Source organism: Doryrhamphus excisus, chromosome 23, assembly GCF_030265055.1.
Source record: "Doryrhamphus excisus isolate RoL2022-K1 chromosome 23, RoL_Dexc_1.0, whole genome shotgun sequence".
Lineage (NCBI taxonomy): Eukaryota > Metazoa > Chordata > Actinopteri > Syngnathiformes > Syngnathidae > Doryrhamphus > Doryrhamphus excisus.
This window is the reverse complement of record NC_080488.1, coordinates 620,522-638,539: the sequence shown is the minus strand read 5'-3', so window position 1 is coordinate 638,539 and position 18,018 is coordinate 620,522. Positions and strand designations below refer to the sequence as shown.

Below are 18,018 nucleotides of genomic sequence, written 5' to 3'. Positions count from 1 at the left end.
GCCTCCAATTCTCACAGCTACAGCACAGTAGCTTAGTATTGGCCTGCCGATTTCTGACAAAGACTGATGTTAATAGCAGGATGTTGAGTTAGGATGCGTCAAAAGGAATGTAACACAATGATTTATGAGGCCGCATTTCCTCGATGCTTTTGTCTCGGTTTCACCCAATTTTACAGCTGACAAGACAGCACTCAGTGCATTTCAATAAGTCGAGGAGAGCTATCTCTCAGGCCGTGCAACGCTCCTGAATGCAGAATTAGTCTGGCGGATTGTGATAAGATCTGAGGCAGGCTAAGGGAAGGCCAAATACTACCAGGAATCACTCGCTCCAAACCCCGGGGCTCAGAAAGACCAACGGAACTGCTGCTAAGTGTGCAGAACACGTCACACCGTACCTTTTTTTTTTTTTTGTCACTGCACATACTGGACGGCTACGCTGACTTCAGGAACATTAAGGACTTGGCTTTCATATGGCATTAATGAGCCAACAATTTCTGAGATGATGAGAGAGGGATTGGGGCACTATGGTGGATGTGGGAGTACACAATGTAATCAGAGACGGCTAATTTGAAAGAAAAGGATTGAAGGATGCCAGCAGAGGAAGCGTTAGCTGCTGATGAGCAAAGGATGACTCCTCAACCCTCTTCTCCTGACAGCGCCTCCGATTATCAGAGGCTGCATCTTTTAGTCAAGTTGATGACCTTATTAAAACTCAGAGGAGACTGAGATTGGCTGGCGAATACGTCAGAAGGATTGCAGTGGCGGTGACGGCCGTGCGCGGTCGAACCGCAGACCGCCATTCATCATAAGCCGTAACCGCACTTTGTGATGCCGAGACAAACTTGCCATATTTGTTTCTTATTCCTCCCTCATCCTCGTTGCCACACCTCATCCATTTTGTTTCTGACTGTGTCACACATCGAAAAAAGACAAAAGATGTATGGGGACTGTATTCTCCTCAGCCGCTTTGATGCCGCAGTACCAAAAAAAATACAAATAAAAAATACATCATTTGAATACATATGCTGTATGACACGTTCTACGAAACTGCAGAGCCTTACAATCATTTTCTATTCTGTGTGTTTTATGGAACTGTTGGCTGTGGGTGAAATGAAATATTCATTCATTTTCTACGTGACTTGACCTCACTAGGGTAAGCTACGCTGGAGCCTATCCCAGCTGACTTGGGGCGGCAGGAAGGTTACACCCTGGACTGTTGGCCAGCCAATCACATAGGTCACATATAGACAAACTAGCATCCGCTCTCACGTTCAAAGCTATGCTGCTAATTAACATAACATGCATAACATAACATAACATAACATAACATAACATAACATAACATAACATAACATGTCTCTTTTTCTAGAATGTGGGACAAAGTAATATTTGCAGTGAAATTAAAATATGCACACAATTTGTGCTAAACAGATAATATTGACAGCATTGGAAATCCAATAGCAATCATTACCTTTCGTTATGTTAGCATGGGAAGTAGCATGGGCCGGAATGAGATTCTGACCGTATGGAACACTGGGCACAAACATCACGCTTTCACTGTATTATATTTACAGCTCGAAAATGACTTATTTTGAAATATCTTTATATATATATTTATTGTAAAGAAAGTCTTATAAAAACTTGATACCATAAGATATAACACAATATATGTATTTAATATCAATAATAAGAAATAACTGAAATAATAGTCCACTGTAGCTAATGGATATTTTTATAGTGGAAAAACACAACAAAGCAAAATACAAATATATGTAGAAGGTTTTTTTTTCTTTTCTAAAACAAGACAAACAGTAGTTATAACAATCTCCAGATATCAAGAGAAGGAAGAATTCTATTTGTTGTGCACGGTAGCATTATTCGGAATTTTTGTCCCTTCACATTCACATAATTCCGACTGGAAAGCCACAACATCCACCCGCCCACTGTATATCGGAATAAACAAGGTCAGTGGTCGAATGTTAATTCCAAGAGACATCGGGATCAGCCAACCAAATTGCAGACATCCACTTCATCATGCAGTTTATCAGCGAGACAAAGCCTTTATAGCCAGCAGCAGCACATTGATCTACGCAAGGCGACTTGAACAAGACACCCACTTTAAATGTGTATGAAGACGCTGACACAGATGAAAGTCGGTTTAATGTAGTGTGTGATGCTGCAAATTCATTCAGTGGGATAAGAAAAGAGGTCAGTGTGAGAGAAGCCAAAGCCAAACTTTCAAGCTGAAATGCAGAAACCCCCCCCAGTCCGAGTACGTTTCAGTTTTGGTTTCTGTGTTATCCTTTTGAACAAATAAAGTGATAGAATCTGCTTCTTCATCTTTCTCCATTCATGCATGGGATTGCTTTTTTTGACCTTGACCATTTCATAGGATGGCTTTCTCCGCAGTTCAGGTGATGTGACAAACACTCCATTGGACCACACTTCCAGACTCACTTTCACAATCCTGATTACAAACTTTGATGCGCCGTGCTGGAGCACTGCGTGGGGTAGACATGGGAGACGTGGGCCAAACATGCACAGAGAAGATTCTCAAGGCATTGAATGGATCGCAACTGGACCGTACCAAGACTAGGTGGGACACACACCAGTCAGACGAGGTAGGACAGCTCTGGTCTGCAATTTCCAGTCTGTCTGTTTATCTGTCCATCCAAAGGTATCACCTCTGTTAGCATCCCATTCAGATGAAACCATGGTCATGGAAACCAGGGTGGCTGTGCCCCGTTTCATCATTTGACATCACTAAAGAGACTACTCCAAGTCTAGATGCCAGCTCCTTTAGAGGATATGAAAATTGGATCTTGCACCAAGGTCTTAGACTAGAGTCGTCCCATCTAGTCTGACTGGTGGTGACCCACCAAGTCTCTGAGTATGAACTGATGAAGCCTACTCGGATGAGAGCTTCTAAGACACCTGACGAGTCCAGCTGTGATCGATTCAATTCCCTGAGAATACAATGACCTGGATGACTGAAAATATCCACGGACACAGAGATGATTGTTTTGTCCGTTCTGTGTAAGGCTGACCCGGGCACATCAAATGCAAACGGACAGTAAGTTTGTAAAATCCAACGCTAGCACACACCAAAAACTGGGCAGACTTCTGTGTGTGTTTTTGAGACAAATCTCACAGGAGCGCATATTGGTAGTCCAAGGGTGCTTTAGCAGCCAAGAGCTATTCTAGGAAATGCTTGCACATCCTTTCCCCACTAAACCCTTGACTTTTCCCTGCACTTTAAGAGTTAAAAAAAACTAAACAAAACACGCGAGTTGAAAATGTCGCCGGTTCTTTTTAATGCTCCCTGCTGTATTTTACTCATGGAACCTGGAACACAGGGAAATTAATGGAGAATACAATGTGACTACGTATAATGAGAAGGGCTAAATCAGGGACGCGGTGCCAAGGATGCTCTAAAAGGAATATTCTGTGAAAGATAATACAACCACAGCAGAGGAAATGGTTTCAGAAAGAAAGCTTTATATGGTGAAAAGGGGCCAAGGAAGTGATTGCAGATGATCATTGTAATGAGCAGAGCATTTGCTTGGTAATTTTCCAGGCATGAACAATTCAGGACATTGCACTAGAGAGGCTCTGGCAGTTGGGAGACTCTTTAAAAATGCTAATTAGTATTCAAGGCAGTGCAGGGACAATGATGATTCTGTTCTTCCCAACCCAAAGTCAACTCTATCCCAGACCCCAAGATGGACTCTTCATTTTTGTCTCCCGACGTTCCCTCGCATCCCTTTATTTGCAATGTTTCGGCTTCCCTCCAGAGTGCTTGCATCTCCCCCTTTTAATTAAACTTCATTTGTCATCTTCAATATTCATCTATCCACAAACAAGGCATGTTGTCTAGACTGCAAATGAGCAATGCATGATATTATCCTACTTTTCCAGGCTACCGGGCTTACTCCATTAGGCGGTGGAGAATATCGCAGCACATTTTAATAGTGCATCAATTAGGTGATGAGGAAAAGCGTTCCCTCGTTTTGCACGCGGCATCTATTAGCATGTGTGCATTTCTTCTTAGCTCAGCTTTAATCCGCGACGTTCAGCCCGTGGAACCTGTTGCATGGCAGTAGAAGATTCACCTTGTGCTGCGTCTGCGGTTTTTACCTTATGTTCTGATCACTATGAATGCTAAAACTTTCCCTGCAGTATTTTCCCATAATAGTACACGGACACATTCATTACGTGCCAGATTTCCATGTATAAGTATTAACCCGTATGGGGTGTTGCATTGGGACAACATTTTATTTGTTGGTTTTATTTGGATATAGCAAGGTGGGCTCCTGCAGGAGAGCGTCTGAGTCCGAGCGACTAATGGGTTAAAATTGTTTTCTGGTTCCTGAAGGACCATTTTTGCACCGGTACCACATAAGAATCCCCAAACCCAGTAGTAACATATCAACATTGTTTCTGTAGTTGCTAGCTTACCGGTAGAGCATTCTTGTGTTTCTAAGCGATAGCGCATCTACAATAACCGCATCATTCCATAGCTGCTTCCATTCAACACAATCTTCTACAGAAAAACGAAGGTCACCATCCACGCATTCCAAGTTTCCAACAGGAAGCTTAAAAAGAAGTCATGCTCACCTTGACCAGCTCGTAATGTTGAATCCCATTGATGCCGACATCCGGGTCAAAGGCAGAGGGCACCGGGTATCGGGTGTTGATGGCCGTGTTCTCCGGGATGGAGATGTTTATGACCGTGGACTGGAAGAGGGGCGCGTTGTCGTTGACGTCCTCAATCAGGAAGCGGATCTTGACGAGTCGGAAGATCTCATCGGGCAACACGGCCACCTCGATCTCATAGTAGCAGCGTTTCTCTGCAAAGACACCCGAGCACAGCTTCTCCCTGTCGATGCGGTGGTTGGTGGTAAAGATCTCCCCGGTATTGGCCTCCACCCTCACCAAAGGCACGTCGCCCGTCTTGTACACAGGCTTGAACTGCAGGGGTGAGGACAGCCGGGTGTTGGGCTCCAGATTTAGGTCCAGGTCCCTGCGCAGGTTCCCGATGCGGACATTCTCGGGCTGCTCCTCCTTCACCGTGTAGTCTCTCTCCTGGGCCCAGCATACCAAGGCCGCAGAGGTGAGAAAGACCACCAGCACATAAGTCTGACTTGCTAAGTTCATACTCGAGAGTGGATGGAGGCTTCACTTCCACAGAAGCAATTCTGTCTCGGGAGAGCGGCACAGAGAAAGGAAAAGGACAGATAATGTCAAGACCGGAAAGTACATAGCGTTCGAGTTCTGCAGCAGTTATGACCTATTCATCTCCACCAGATACCAAGCTACATCCTTCCAGTGTCTTTGAGAGCAAATTAAAGGTGGTTTTACACAATTAACCTTTGCTAACATCTACCGAGCAACAGGGCGCATAAAGGATAGCACTTCACATATTCCATCAATCCATTTAATCACTTTTGATGAAACACTCCACATTTTATCTCCAAAAACTGCAGCGAGATGCTGCGCATTGACGGATGGGCCACAAAGGACCCTCATTCATGTCAAATGGCGGTGAATCAATGCGCCGCATAAGCTGCAGGTCATCAAGCCCATCGCCAGACTTCAGCTGAGCAGGAGGAGGCGTTGCGCGTTGGTGCTCGCATGCACGAACACGCACGTCACTTTGAGTTGTAACACTTGACAGCAGCTATTAATAGAGAGCCTCGTTTGCTCCAAATGTAAACAATCGAGCTGCCGAGTATTTTGTCAACGCCGGTGTGAGCAGACAATGGAAGGAGACAGACGGCATTGTCAAATGATTGTTCTTAAACGGGAAATATACATTTGGATTCATACGTTTCATTTGTTTGCTCGTGAATTAAACTCAGATGGGTTCATCATTACGAAGATTCATTCATTCGCCGACTCCCAATACGTGTTGTGCTGCAGCCATTAACCGATACATAGATGGACATGTGGCTACATTGACTTGATCAATGAACCACGATTTATTTGATTCATTGTTATTTAGTGAACACTATTTTTGAAAAGATGGCAGACCCAAATGATTTGGATGTTGTCTCCATGCTACTTCGGTATGGAGCAGATGAGAGCAGAGGATGGGTCATGTCCATCTTCTTTCGACAGCACAGCAAACAACAACTCCATCCCTGGACTGTGCAGGTCATCGTGAAGCTGTGACCGGAGAGTGCATATTTGCTTTCCGTCTTTTCCAAGTGGCCCCAATTCCAATTCCAAAATTCAAAGTAGGTCATGGAAGACACTAAGGCACTTCTGACTTCATTGCTGCTGCACGCTTGGCGGACATATTGACCGCTTCCAAACCGTTTTTATGACGCCACTTATTCAGATTGCGGCTTTGTGTCGTTTTCAGACACGTTGTGATTCTTTTCATGGATTTTAGGGTTGGACAGCTGATCATCATGATGTCGGTCTCCATTAAATGCTTGCGTTTCTTGAATTGTTTGCTAATAGCTACATAGTGGTTTGTGTGTTTTTGTGTTTCGAAGTTGGTTTACATGTTTTAGTGAAATACTCACAATCTACCAGTAACATTCATAAACACAAACAGTCGACATTAAACATTAAAAAATATTACTCTAAAGCAGGACTTTCACAGTGGCGGCAAAGCAACACGTGGATATGCTAGGAAGTGATATACTGTATATTCTATGGACGATGGATGGATGGATGGATGGATGGATGGATGGACGGATGGACGGACATTAGGCAACTCAGACTGGAGATGTTGGTGCTTATCATTCAATCATTCATTTCCTTCAAAGAAAGGTAGAAATTAATGACGCTTGTGTTTTCTTGACTGGGGGGCACAAACAGCTGCTTGGGAAGAGGCAGTATTTCCTGCCTACTGAATTTCTCTATTTTCCAGGAGTCAAACAATAACCTGTAGACAAAGACATGAATACCAAAATTGCACTGCAGGGGTCCTCTGCCTTGGCAAGGCCCCCGCATCCATTGAAGCTCTCGGCCCACCGACAAAGGGGAATTGATTAAAAATAAGAATTTAATTTTGCCAGGATGTTTTTTTTAACTGCAAATATTGCAAGACATTTCTTTCCATACGTGTGATGAAAGCGGCCAAGCGAGACTCATTAAAGAACAGTAAGATGGGAAAAAGCATCAGCGTGAGTCTTATTTACGCTGCACGTGTAGCACAGGTGGCATTGTGCTGCTGCGTCAAAATATGGATGAGCGACGTTTCATCGCTAACTGTGGCACACTTTACTTTGAAGTGTGCATCTTATCAGATGGCCAATTCCTTCACCGTGATGATGGCAAGGCAGTCCAAGCCGCAAGATGTGGTTTGAATGAAAGGCTTAAACAAGATGTGATTCACTGGCGTGAATATGGAAGGAAAGGGAGGGCTTGAATAATGATCTAGATTTTGTCTCCCTTATAAATGTGACATTAATGTTCTGCAGGATGATAGGGAGGAGAGTTGATTGAAAAAGAACACCGAGATTTACTAGAATTTAGAAGATAGCAGCACACTGGACGCTATGGTATGTACATACTGCATGCATCTAATGGATGCCTGTAATGAAGATGGTCAGAGGGTCGCTTTAACAGTGAATACCTTGTATACCAATAGAAATGCATCATAATGTTTGCATTTCAGAGTTCTATTTTTCATTGACAAAATAATGGATCATTTGCTTTAAAATCATGTCATTGAAATGTATGGTTGGAAGAGCTTACTGCATGATCAGATAATATTGCTTTCTATAATTCTGTCAAAATAGAAATTCGCTTTTTAGATTTTTTTAAAGCAAATTAGATCTAGGCTTTAACGGGCCACAGAAAATGATGTGGCGGACCAGATCTGCCCCCCTGGGCCATGGGTTTGACACCTGTGATTTAGGGCATGTGTCAGGAGCGTTACTAGGCCACTTTAGAATAAACACTTAAAATATTGTTTTTAATAAATGCGTAAATTACATCACATTTTATTTAATGAATACCAATTTTGGAAATATGGGCCATTATTTTACCCCCCAAAAATATACATTTAGAAAGCCAACAGTTCCATGTTTATGTTGTTTGTTGAGAGTCGTCCCACCTTGTTTGACAGTCCTTGAACGCACCATCTAACGTTCTTTCATGTTGCACAGATTGACATTACTAATCTATATTTGGGCTATTTCTTTCACCTGATATTTGCTCCCAAATGATGAATCTATGTTGGAATGCATAAAGGGAAGAATCCATGACATTAATGCGTGCTAATGTAAATACCGGTTAATTCATGCTAGCCTGTTATGACACACCAACCGGCGGCATTAGAATTATTATGAAACAAAGCCCAGGCTCCTACTGTTGGATATTAATCTAGCATATGTTCATTATTGCAGCTGTGGTTGACAACAGTAGAGAACTGCACTGCAACATGATACAAATGTAATGTTTGCTTCTGTCATGACGATCTCCTGGAGTGCAGTGGTTAGTATATCATGGGAGATAGCGCTTGGTCCAACCACGGTATTTTCAGCCCAATTCCCCAACATTAGTGCATGTCACAACACTTTACAATCCCGTCTACGCGGTGACAAAGCCCAAGCGGGAGGAGGAGCTATCCTGGCAGGAAATAAGTAAGCGGCAGGGAAGATATCCTAGTGTCACTCAGTGAGTCTTCTTTGCTTACATTTCGCTCGTCTAGTCTCCTGAAATGCTATTTTGAGCTGCAGACAGCAGGTTGGATCCACTCGGCCAAAGCCAAGCGTCTCTTGGGAGACGGCGTGAAGAGGAGCAGGCCTGTCCTGCATCACGTCCCATGGAAGTGTGATGGACATGGCTTCTTGCTGTTTGGATCAGAGGAATATAGCAGGGGAAGGTCATGTATACAACCTCACCTTCACCCCTAAAATGACCCTCAGCCATCAACTTTCACTCTGGTTAGCCTGAAGACCCCCCGAGCTATTGGCGCTCTTCATCTTCAAACCGGCGTTAGCCGTCGATCCGTAGGGATTTTTGAAAAGAAGGCATCCATATCGGTAAAACTTTTGATTGTCTTAGGGATTGTCTCTTTGAACGAGTTTAAGGAACCCTGACAGTCTGACAGACCAGGTTTCTGTCAAGATCACTCCGTTCTTCTTTTTTTCCCCCCACGTCAAACAATTTTCCTTTTGCACGAAAAAAAATGAAATACGTTCACTCTGGGGAAATTATGACAACGCAACGCAAGGCCGTCCTCCTGGAAATGGAGAAGGTGCCAAAAAATGCTGTTTGACTTTGACAGTATTGAAAGTAGGCTATGACGTTTAGTTCCAGGCGAGTTCCAACATCAGCAGGATTGGACGACTACGCTATTCCGGCACGTTAGAGGACGTGAACACATTTAGCATATTAACATTTGCCATTCTGCCGTTTGATTGAGTAGTCACTTGTTCATACGTCTTACGTTTTGTTTTGGCTAACTAATTAACTGACGTGATCACGGACGACAAGGGGCCGGTCGGTACTTATTGTGGGTCAAATCTAATACTGCATCATGTACTGATGCGCAATTAAGAGTTGCCGCATGTCAAAATGGATTTACAGGAGAGGTGTTCATCGAATGCTCGGTTTGGTATTGTGCTTGTAGTGTGTAGATCTATAGAACAGAAGGGGAGATAATAAAATCCTTGTATTGGATCTGATTCGTGTTCCAAGTGTAGAATCCCGTATGTTAAAGATTTTAGTGGAAGGGGGGTTTAAGTAAGCTATTTGTGATGCCCAGAAATACTGTGAACTGGCTTGAATATATCTATTTTTCCAAGTGTCTTGCTTCCGCCATAATAAGAAACACCAGGTACATGCATGGCATCCTAATTGGCCATACTGTTACTTGGCGACATGCAATCTCTCTGCGTGATGCGCTGCATGTAAATGCACTGTAACCATCCAAAGGTAGCCCCTTTTGGTTTTAATACCGCTTGCAACAGCAAAACATGTGCTACTTTCCTCACTAAGGCTCATTTTGATTCCATTAACTTGCAAATGAGTTCAGTGGGCCTTTGGAAAACAAGCCTCTAATGACCTATTGTATGTGTGAACAGATTGGAGGCACAAATATGTCACAGCGATGAGGATGGAAGCATCAACGCCACTTGGACCGCTTCCTAAAAGCAAAGTGGAAATTGGTGTGGAACAGACTGATAGCCCTGCCAGGTTATAGACAGTGACAGCTCCACGGCTGGACCGGGATCTCGCTTGTTGCCGCGCACCCACGCAACGTACTTTGCAGCCAAGATGACGAGAGACCAGCCACTACACTTTTATACGGAAATGTAAGGAATCGGCCCCTGTTTTTTTCAACAGTATTGCATCAATACCCCCCCCCCCCCCCCTCCTCCCAATTCGGTGCTAATTTTCTGCAGGTGCGCAGAGGGGAGCCCGATTTATCCGTCATACATACATATGTGGCCACTTTATGGCCAATAAAGCATATTTAGGATGGACTTTCCACAAATACTAAAGACAAAAAACGGACCCTCGATATTAAAGAATCTTACCTTTTTTTGCTGGATGGGCTAAAAAAAAAATCAGTTAGTGGCGCCTCCGCGTAAAGACATCGCTGCTTTTCCAAAAATATTCAAAAAAACAAGTGCCACATATTGAGCTGAAGCGGGGGTAAGACGAGGGGGGCAATCCTCGCTGGGAAAATGTGGTGCAAATAAAAACAAAAATATCCACTACAAAAACTTATCCATGCGCAAATGAGCGGTTGTCCACACAAGCTGAAGAAAATAACACGCACGCAACTTTGTTTGAAAAAAAAAATCCTCTTCACACGTCCAAGCTTCTCTTCGACCCTAACTCTGCATCCCTAGATGTGACATTTCGGTCAACACCGGATGTGCCAAAACGTGCGCCAAACACTTCCATCCAAGCGCGTAAAAACACTCACTCTTGGCAAAACTTGCAGCTAATTAACGTACAGGCTTACGCACCCCCAAAAAGAGGGATGCGGTGATTTGGCTTGCCCGCCCCCTCCCTCCTCCTGCCTTCCGCCGGTTGGATCAAAGTGCGGCTCGGTGCGGCGTCACTTGCCGGAGCCGGGATGGACGCTTCGCCGTGGCCGTGCGCTCAGCTGGAAATGTCTCGGTAGTATTGGATGAACTCTCAGTGCTCGCCCACATCTCTCCCGCTCTCGCTCGCTCTCCCGGTGGCTGACATCATGGAGGAAGGAGGAGCCAAGCTCAGACTCCTCTCGCTGTGGTCCTCTTAAAGCCGCACTGCGTTGGTGAGAAGCTCGCACAGGCTTGTGAAGAGCACTTGGAAGCGCAGACTGGATGCGCAGCACCACTCCTCGCATCCACCTGAAAGCAAGAGGGGGGCACTGTTCACTTTTATTTTTATATTCCCAATTGAGCCCAGCTGTATCATTGGCACCTCTGAAGAAAGGTGGGCTTCAAACCCCCCTCTCATGTCAACAATGCTTTTATCCGGCTTGAAGGGGTGAAAACCAGCCTGATAATGGAGGTCTTCACACTTCTTCATACTTAATATATCATTGTATCCGACACATCCAGTGATGGCGGAAACTAAACACGTTTGAGCGGTACGGCTAAGGTGGTGTTAATTGTACTCACGGGTACTTCATCAATCCCCCAAAAAAGGTTGAACTGTTAACAGACGTGAAGTGGCGTGCCGTATATTTGGCTAAATAACCGCAATGAGGTGAACCAACAACTCATTCGATGGCAAAGCAGGGCCAAACAGTTCAAGAGAAACTGCCAACCGTCCACAATCCTTAAGCGCGACACAAACATGCAGCCTTTTTCTTTTTTGTGCTTTATAAAGATAGAAAAACAGCTAAAATAACCAAATACATAATTGATTATTCAAACAAGGTTCAGCAGCATTGTCATCATTAATGTTATTGTTACGATGAAGAACTACTTTTCTGGCGTAGTGACACCAGCTAGCGACTAGCTTCGCCACACGCTCGCCTCAGGTGCCTCAGGTCACTAGCAAAACGTGACGCTACCTATTGGAAAAAGTGAGTGCAAAGTGTGGCGCTCCTTTCTATTTTGCTATGTGAAATCAATGAGTGCATGAGGCCACAAGGGAGCTGCGGTTCATTGAAGGAAACATGGAGTCGAACGTGTACGGTCGTCCCTCACTACATCACTTCTATATTTGGTGGTTGACTGTTGCCTGTTTTTAGTCCGAAAGCATTGAAAGACGGCTTATTTGTAGTTTTGTGGTCACTCGGCATGAGGAATGTTTGGACCAGTGGCGAGTGGAAAATACTACATGGGACAAATAATAGGCCCTCGTTAACTACAACCATGTGTAAATCAATTTAAAAAGTAGAATGTTTGAACTGCAAAGTGGAGAGGTACGACAGTACTCGCCTTTTTACGAAACTGTGTCGACAAGTACTGAGTTTTGTATGTGGGGCAAATGTTATGATGCTGTGTACTGTGGATCCCTCAGGACTAAAACCTAGAACCTGTGCTGTTCCAGAATATTGAGAAATAAATACCCCCTCTGTGCCAATCAAAACTCAAGTGAGTGTTTGGGTCTTTGTAAAAGCAGCATTCTTGATGCAGTTATTGTACTGGATCTCATGCGACTGCCCACGTCTGCCATGTTGTGGCTCCAGGGTACGTTCAAACATGTCAGTTTGTAACAAAAGAGTCTCAAAGTTGAGCTGCAAAGAGTTTATGTCGGACCAAAGCTCAACAAAATAATGTTCAAGTTGTAGAGCGAGAAAGTTAATCCAAACGTCAATCAAGAATACCGACTGACTGAATTGTTACATATTTCTCGTTACAAATCGAATTGGTATCTAGTCCAACAGGTCCTTTTACACCAGGTCAAAGGACAAGGTCCACATTTATTTATTTCTCATCTTGTACTGTGATACTGTCTTCCACCGGAAATGGAGCTACTGCAATGTTTTACACAACCACAGCCACCAAGTTAACGCTAATTAGCCCCGTCTGTGTTCCCGGTGCTTTAGCATGATGCCCATTTGTGCAAGATTCCTCACAGCATGTCATTCGGGAAGCAAAATGTTTTTGAGAGCCAACGATATCGCCAGAAAAAAGGTGGACTGTATCCTTGGCAACCTTCAGGAAGCACTTAAGGGTTATGCCCCAATGAGTTGAGACTCTCTCTATTGCCTGCTTTCTTTCTCACATTCTCCAAGATCTCTGGAGGTAGAAAAGATTTGAGAGAGATGGGATGGACAGAGCGAGGACAATTCAATATTTACTTTGTGCTTCCTCGCAGCAGAGGTAGAATTTCAGAGAAATGGTGAAGGGACCCAAGATAGACAAGGAAGTCTGCATGAGATAATATTTGAACTTTTCCCATAGCGCGTGAATATGCAACGTGCACGGTCCTAGTTTCATCCAAAGTTGGAGATCTGAAGGAAGAAAAGGCTTCAGGCTTCCCATCTGTCATGTGGCTGCCGACGACAGAGACAAATCATACAGCGTGGGGATGTCCTACTGCTTTTCAGATGTGTTCAAGTCAATAGCAACCTTGACCGGTATGAAAACCAAATTCAGAGACTGACTAAAAGGCGGACCTTGTACCCTGCATGCTAATTAGTCTAATTGGTCTAAGAGGACTAATATCTGAATAGCTTTACTGCGGGATAAAGAATCATCTTCGTGTCAACGGACATCTTGTTAAAGTTCAGTTTGTGCAATGCACTATTTCACTCATATTTGAGAAATTAAATTTCCATTGGGTTTGGTCTCAATCAGGACAATAAATCCCCAGTTAATAATAACCGATCAGAAGAACATGAGAATAATTGTGAGAATATCTAGTCTAGTCTAGTCTATGCCACTAAAACTGTCTTGCGGGGGTAAAAAACATTTGAAGAACAACACTTGACGGAGTATGGTGGGTTTCGGACACTCGCGGCAGCTCACGTTCAGCCAAACCGAGTGGCTAACACCCACGCCCAAGTGGACGGCTAAGCTAGTAACTGGAGTGGAATCCCACCATGCCGCCTCCTTTAAGAAAATCTCATCCACTGGAGGTTTCACTAAGTTTCATATCTTCAAAGAGTAAGGAAAGTACATTTTTGTCTAAATTAAGATGATTTGATGGTTCCTTTTATCATATCATATAGTGGGGGTGCAGCAAGAGATTCTGGACCCCATGGAAAAAAAATCACGTTACCGCCCCTCTTTATTCATTCATGTTGTGTGTTTGTGGAAAATGTATTACGTTTGCAGGATTATTTCATCAAAAGCTGCAGATTTGTCTAACTTGTGTGGATTAATGGACATTATGACGTTGGCGGGCCATACAAACCTTCAAAAAATATTTCTCCTGCTTATGTTTTTGTGATTGCAGCTGCTGTTGATGCCTGATGTGGTCAAGTCACTTCAACCTGCAGCTCAAACTCAGGCAAAGATTCAGAAGAAACTAATCCCAAGCCCGGACTGACTCATTGACTGATCACGGTAAATCCTATCAACCATATCATTAATGAGCAAAACGAGAGATGAATGAAGGTTCTGAGGGTTTTCTCCATTTCAAGAGGTAACAGACTGTTAAAACAGCCTTTGTGTGTTGTACGATGAAGGCAATGTACATGCTGTGGTGATGATTCCTTCCATCTGTCTACTGTGAAAGAGAGCCCGGGGCAACACTGTCAAACGAGAATGTTTGCTTGGCAGTACGCATGACATTTAGCTGAAAGTCCATTCTCCATTCGGTTGTTAATTTGCTCTACTTTTCACCAAAAGAGTCAGGAAGGAGCCTCGGACTCCCAGGGAAAGGCCATTTAGAAGCAATGAGCACAATGAAGCCCTGCAATATTGCTGGCGGGGCCCTGATTAATAAAGACATGCAACAGTCGTTTAACACAGTGGCCGCATTTGACGACGCGTTTGCCTTTGCATGGTGAAGGTCACTGAATTGATTTTAGATAAAAATTTTATGTGAGGAAGATTTCAATCTTAATGACTTGCCTTTGTGAGGTCAGAAGCAAGCCTGGCCCGAGTGACAACAAAAGCTAGTGGAAAATAAATTGTATGGATGGGACTTAAAAGGTGAGATGATGGATCTTAAATCGATCACTGCTCGGAATCGGGGTCTTCTTTGGATGTTGTTGTTTTTACAGCAAATTCCAATATGAATAAAATGAAAATGAGATTATAAATACATAAATAGGAAAAAATATGCAAAATGTAAACTTCATACAAGGGAGGGCCAATAACGTTGGGAATGAACTTTCACAGACAGGTGAGGTTTGTTGAGCTGGATGGGCTGTGGCGCAAATGAAGTCCTGCACCTGCCCACTCCACCCATGGAGCATCTTTTTTTCTTATTAGAATACAACCTTGTTCCCTTCATATTTATTATTCTCCTAAAATTACAGCTATTTTTCCTGTTTTGCTATTTTTAGAATTTTTTACAAATATTTCAACTATATGACTTTAGTCCCATAATATTCTTATATTTTATTCTATATTTAAATATTTTAATATGCTATATTTAAATTTATTTTTATTTATTCTATATAATATATTCTATATTATTCTTTTTTTCTTGTAACATGATTGAACATGGACTTTTTGCACATCCTAATTTTCTGTATGCTGCAAAATGATATTTTGCATTATATTATTATATATATATAGATATTATTACAATACTATTCTCTGGAAATTCCATTTCTTGTTCAATTCCAAACTCTCCTATGTTTGGAATTGTGAACTGCAATTAACAATGTAACCTGTTGTCATGTTTAAACATAAAGCAAAGCATTTGACTTTATTCTTGTAAAACAACTACTGCTGCTTTTTTCTGCAGAATGTGCCACGGGCCACAAATGGTCTCGTGGGACGCACTTCGGACACCGCTGTTGTAATATGTTGTGGATGTGACAGGAGAGAAAAGGAATTGTGCTTTCGATAATCACCAAGGAGTCATTATTTGGCACTCGTCCTCCCCAGATGGCCCGATGCTTGATGTTCTTGTCACGTCGTGTTGCGTTTCCCCAGCCTTCAATGGGCTGTGTACACAACCATTGTTTGAGGAGTAAAATTGAAGGCAAGTCTTGTAAACTGCCGATGCCCCCTTGCCAAAGACATGGCACCGCAAAGACAATGTACGCACACATCTCCTTTGCACTCTTGAGACTTTAAGCTCCTTATCTTGAAGGTTGAGAAAGGAAGCAGACTGTATTGTGGTGGAACGAGAATAGCTGTGGTGCTTGAAAACATGTGTCATTGAACAAAAAGACGAGGAAAAAAAACTTTACACCAATTATTTTGTGTGAAAGCAACATATTAGCTGTGTGGAAGAGTAGCCAGGGTTTATGGCTAATTAACATAATCCTTAGAAAGGTATGCATTTACCCATACGATTAGCATTGTGCCAACACTTTGCAAGGGCACGGAGTGTAGTGTGTCACAATGAATGGATTCTCGTATTTTGGTTTCCTTTTTTCAACACAGGAATGGAGCAGAGTACACCAGGCATTTGATCCATCCATCTTCTTCCGCTTATTAGTGGTCGGGTCGCCGGGGCAACGGCCTAAGCAGGGAAGCCCTGACTACTTTGTCCAGCTCCCCCTGGCGGATCCCAAGGCGTTCTCAGGCCATTTGAGAGACATACAGTAGTCTCTCCGACGTGTCCTGGGTCTTCCATTAATTCGTTTTTTGAACAGCGATGTTTGAACCCTGATATACTGAGGGGATGCCTGTATTACAAAATACTACGCATCATTCCAAAAGTAGAAGATTCAAAAAGTGGCATATAAATGATATGAACAGCGACACAGAAACCTGAGGAAGAATGCGTGTTGAGTTTTGGAATGCATATTTTCAGGAAAAATGTGATCCCTAAAGTCACAAAAGCTTGGGAATTTTACGAGAATCCAACTCGGCAGATCAACTTTGTGTGTGTTGTTGTTTCGTTGGCTTTTTGCACTTTGGCAACGCTGAATCAAAAAACGCCCACAAGGCAGCTTCTCAGGGATGATGTTGCACCAATGCAAGGTAGTTTAATGATCCCATGAAAAGAAAAAAGTTCAGAACGGCCAAGACAGGATGTAAAAACTGGACATGTCCTGGGAAAACACGACATTTGGTCACCTGAGATAATAGCTGCCATGCCTGTAGTCTTCAACGCGTTTGTTTTTGGTTGTGGTCTACATTTTGAAACCCTCCCCTCGTCCTAAACGGTATTATTTTCATAAGCATCAAGTTTGTATATGCTGCTGTTGTCTGTGAGCAACTTAACGACACAAGTGTGGCCTCTTCCCACATAGCCAGATGCTGCGGTTCAACACCAATTCATATTCATCAATCTAGATGAATATGTGCATTGTTACAAGCTGTTCAGTGTTAGCTTCTATTTTTTGTTGGGCATCACACCCATAAAAAGTGTCTCGCTGCTAGACGGATTTGGGTTTCCAAGTCTGTGCTTCTTTTTCCGAAATCAAAACATCTGTCACGGCACAATGCGGCGTTATTAAAAGGAGACATAACAGGAGATGCAAAAAGAGCATTTAACAGACGGAGATAACAACACAAACGCTACCTTGTTGTCGGAGAGAGACTGTCACCGTGGATCACAGTGTTGGTTCCCGCAGAGCTGTTTGTGTCAGTCCATCAGTTATATTAGCCATCTAAGTGGGCCTCAATCAAGTGCGGTCTTGGAGAGGGGGGGTCTTGTCTGTCCTCAGTGCCGTACGCGTCCCCACAGAAGGAAAATGTTCCGTATTGATTCCATGTCTTTGGAGAGCCAGCACTGTACAGATGGAAGTGACAGTTAGTGACTGAGCTGCGATTTGGTGACAGACTCCGGTCAACGAGAAACAGCCTTGAAATATGAAGCATGGATTTTTATTTACACTATGAAAACGAATAGCATATGAGTCGTGCATCTAACTACCACCACTGTGATGTCGCAGGTCACGATGTCGCAGGTCACGAAGTCGCGCGCCCCTTCGCGCTTCGAATCCTGCGCCTTCACAGTTTGTCAAAAATATAGTGATTAATAAGTCATGCTGTTTGTCAACAAAAAAGAATATTCAAACAA

At 43.3% G+C, this 18,018-nt stretch overlaps 1 protein-coding gene across 6 annotated transcripts in view; it reads right to left on the bottom strand.

Annotated features, from left to right (window-relative positions):
• The window catches only part of pcdh11 (protocadherin 11), a 148,824-nt gene extending 131,170 nt beyond the window's left edge, over nucleotides 1-17,654 (bottom strand). For 3 of the 6 annotated variants that reach the window (XM_058063957.1, XM_058063958.1, XM_058063959.1), the window contains exons 1-3: nucleotides 17,518-17,654; nucleotides 10,506-11,312; nucleotides 4,618-5,198 (exon numbers count right to left, since the gene is read on the bottom strand). In XM_058063957.1, coding sequence (XP_057919940.1) covers nucleotides 4,618-5,157 — 540 coding nt within the window. In that variant the 5' untranslated portion in view covers nucleotides 5,158-5,198; nucleotides 10,506-11,312; nucleotides 17,518-17,654. The remainder of the gene's footprint in view (nucleotides 1-4,617; nucleotides 5,199-10,505; nucleotides 11,313-17,517) is intronic. The other 3 variants (XM_058063961.1, XM_058063960.1, XM_058063962.1) reach the window with 2 other exon arrangements.
• Between the last annotated feature and the right edge of the window lie 364 nt (nucleotides 17,655-18,018).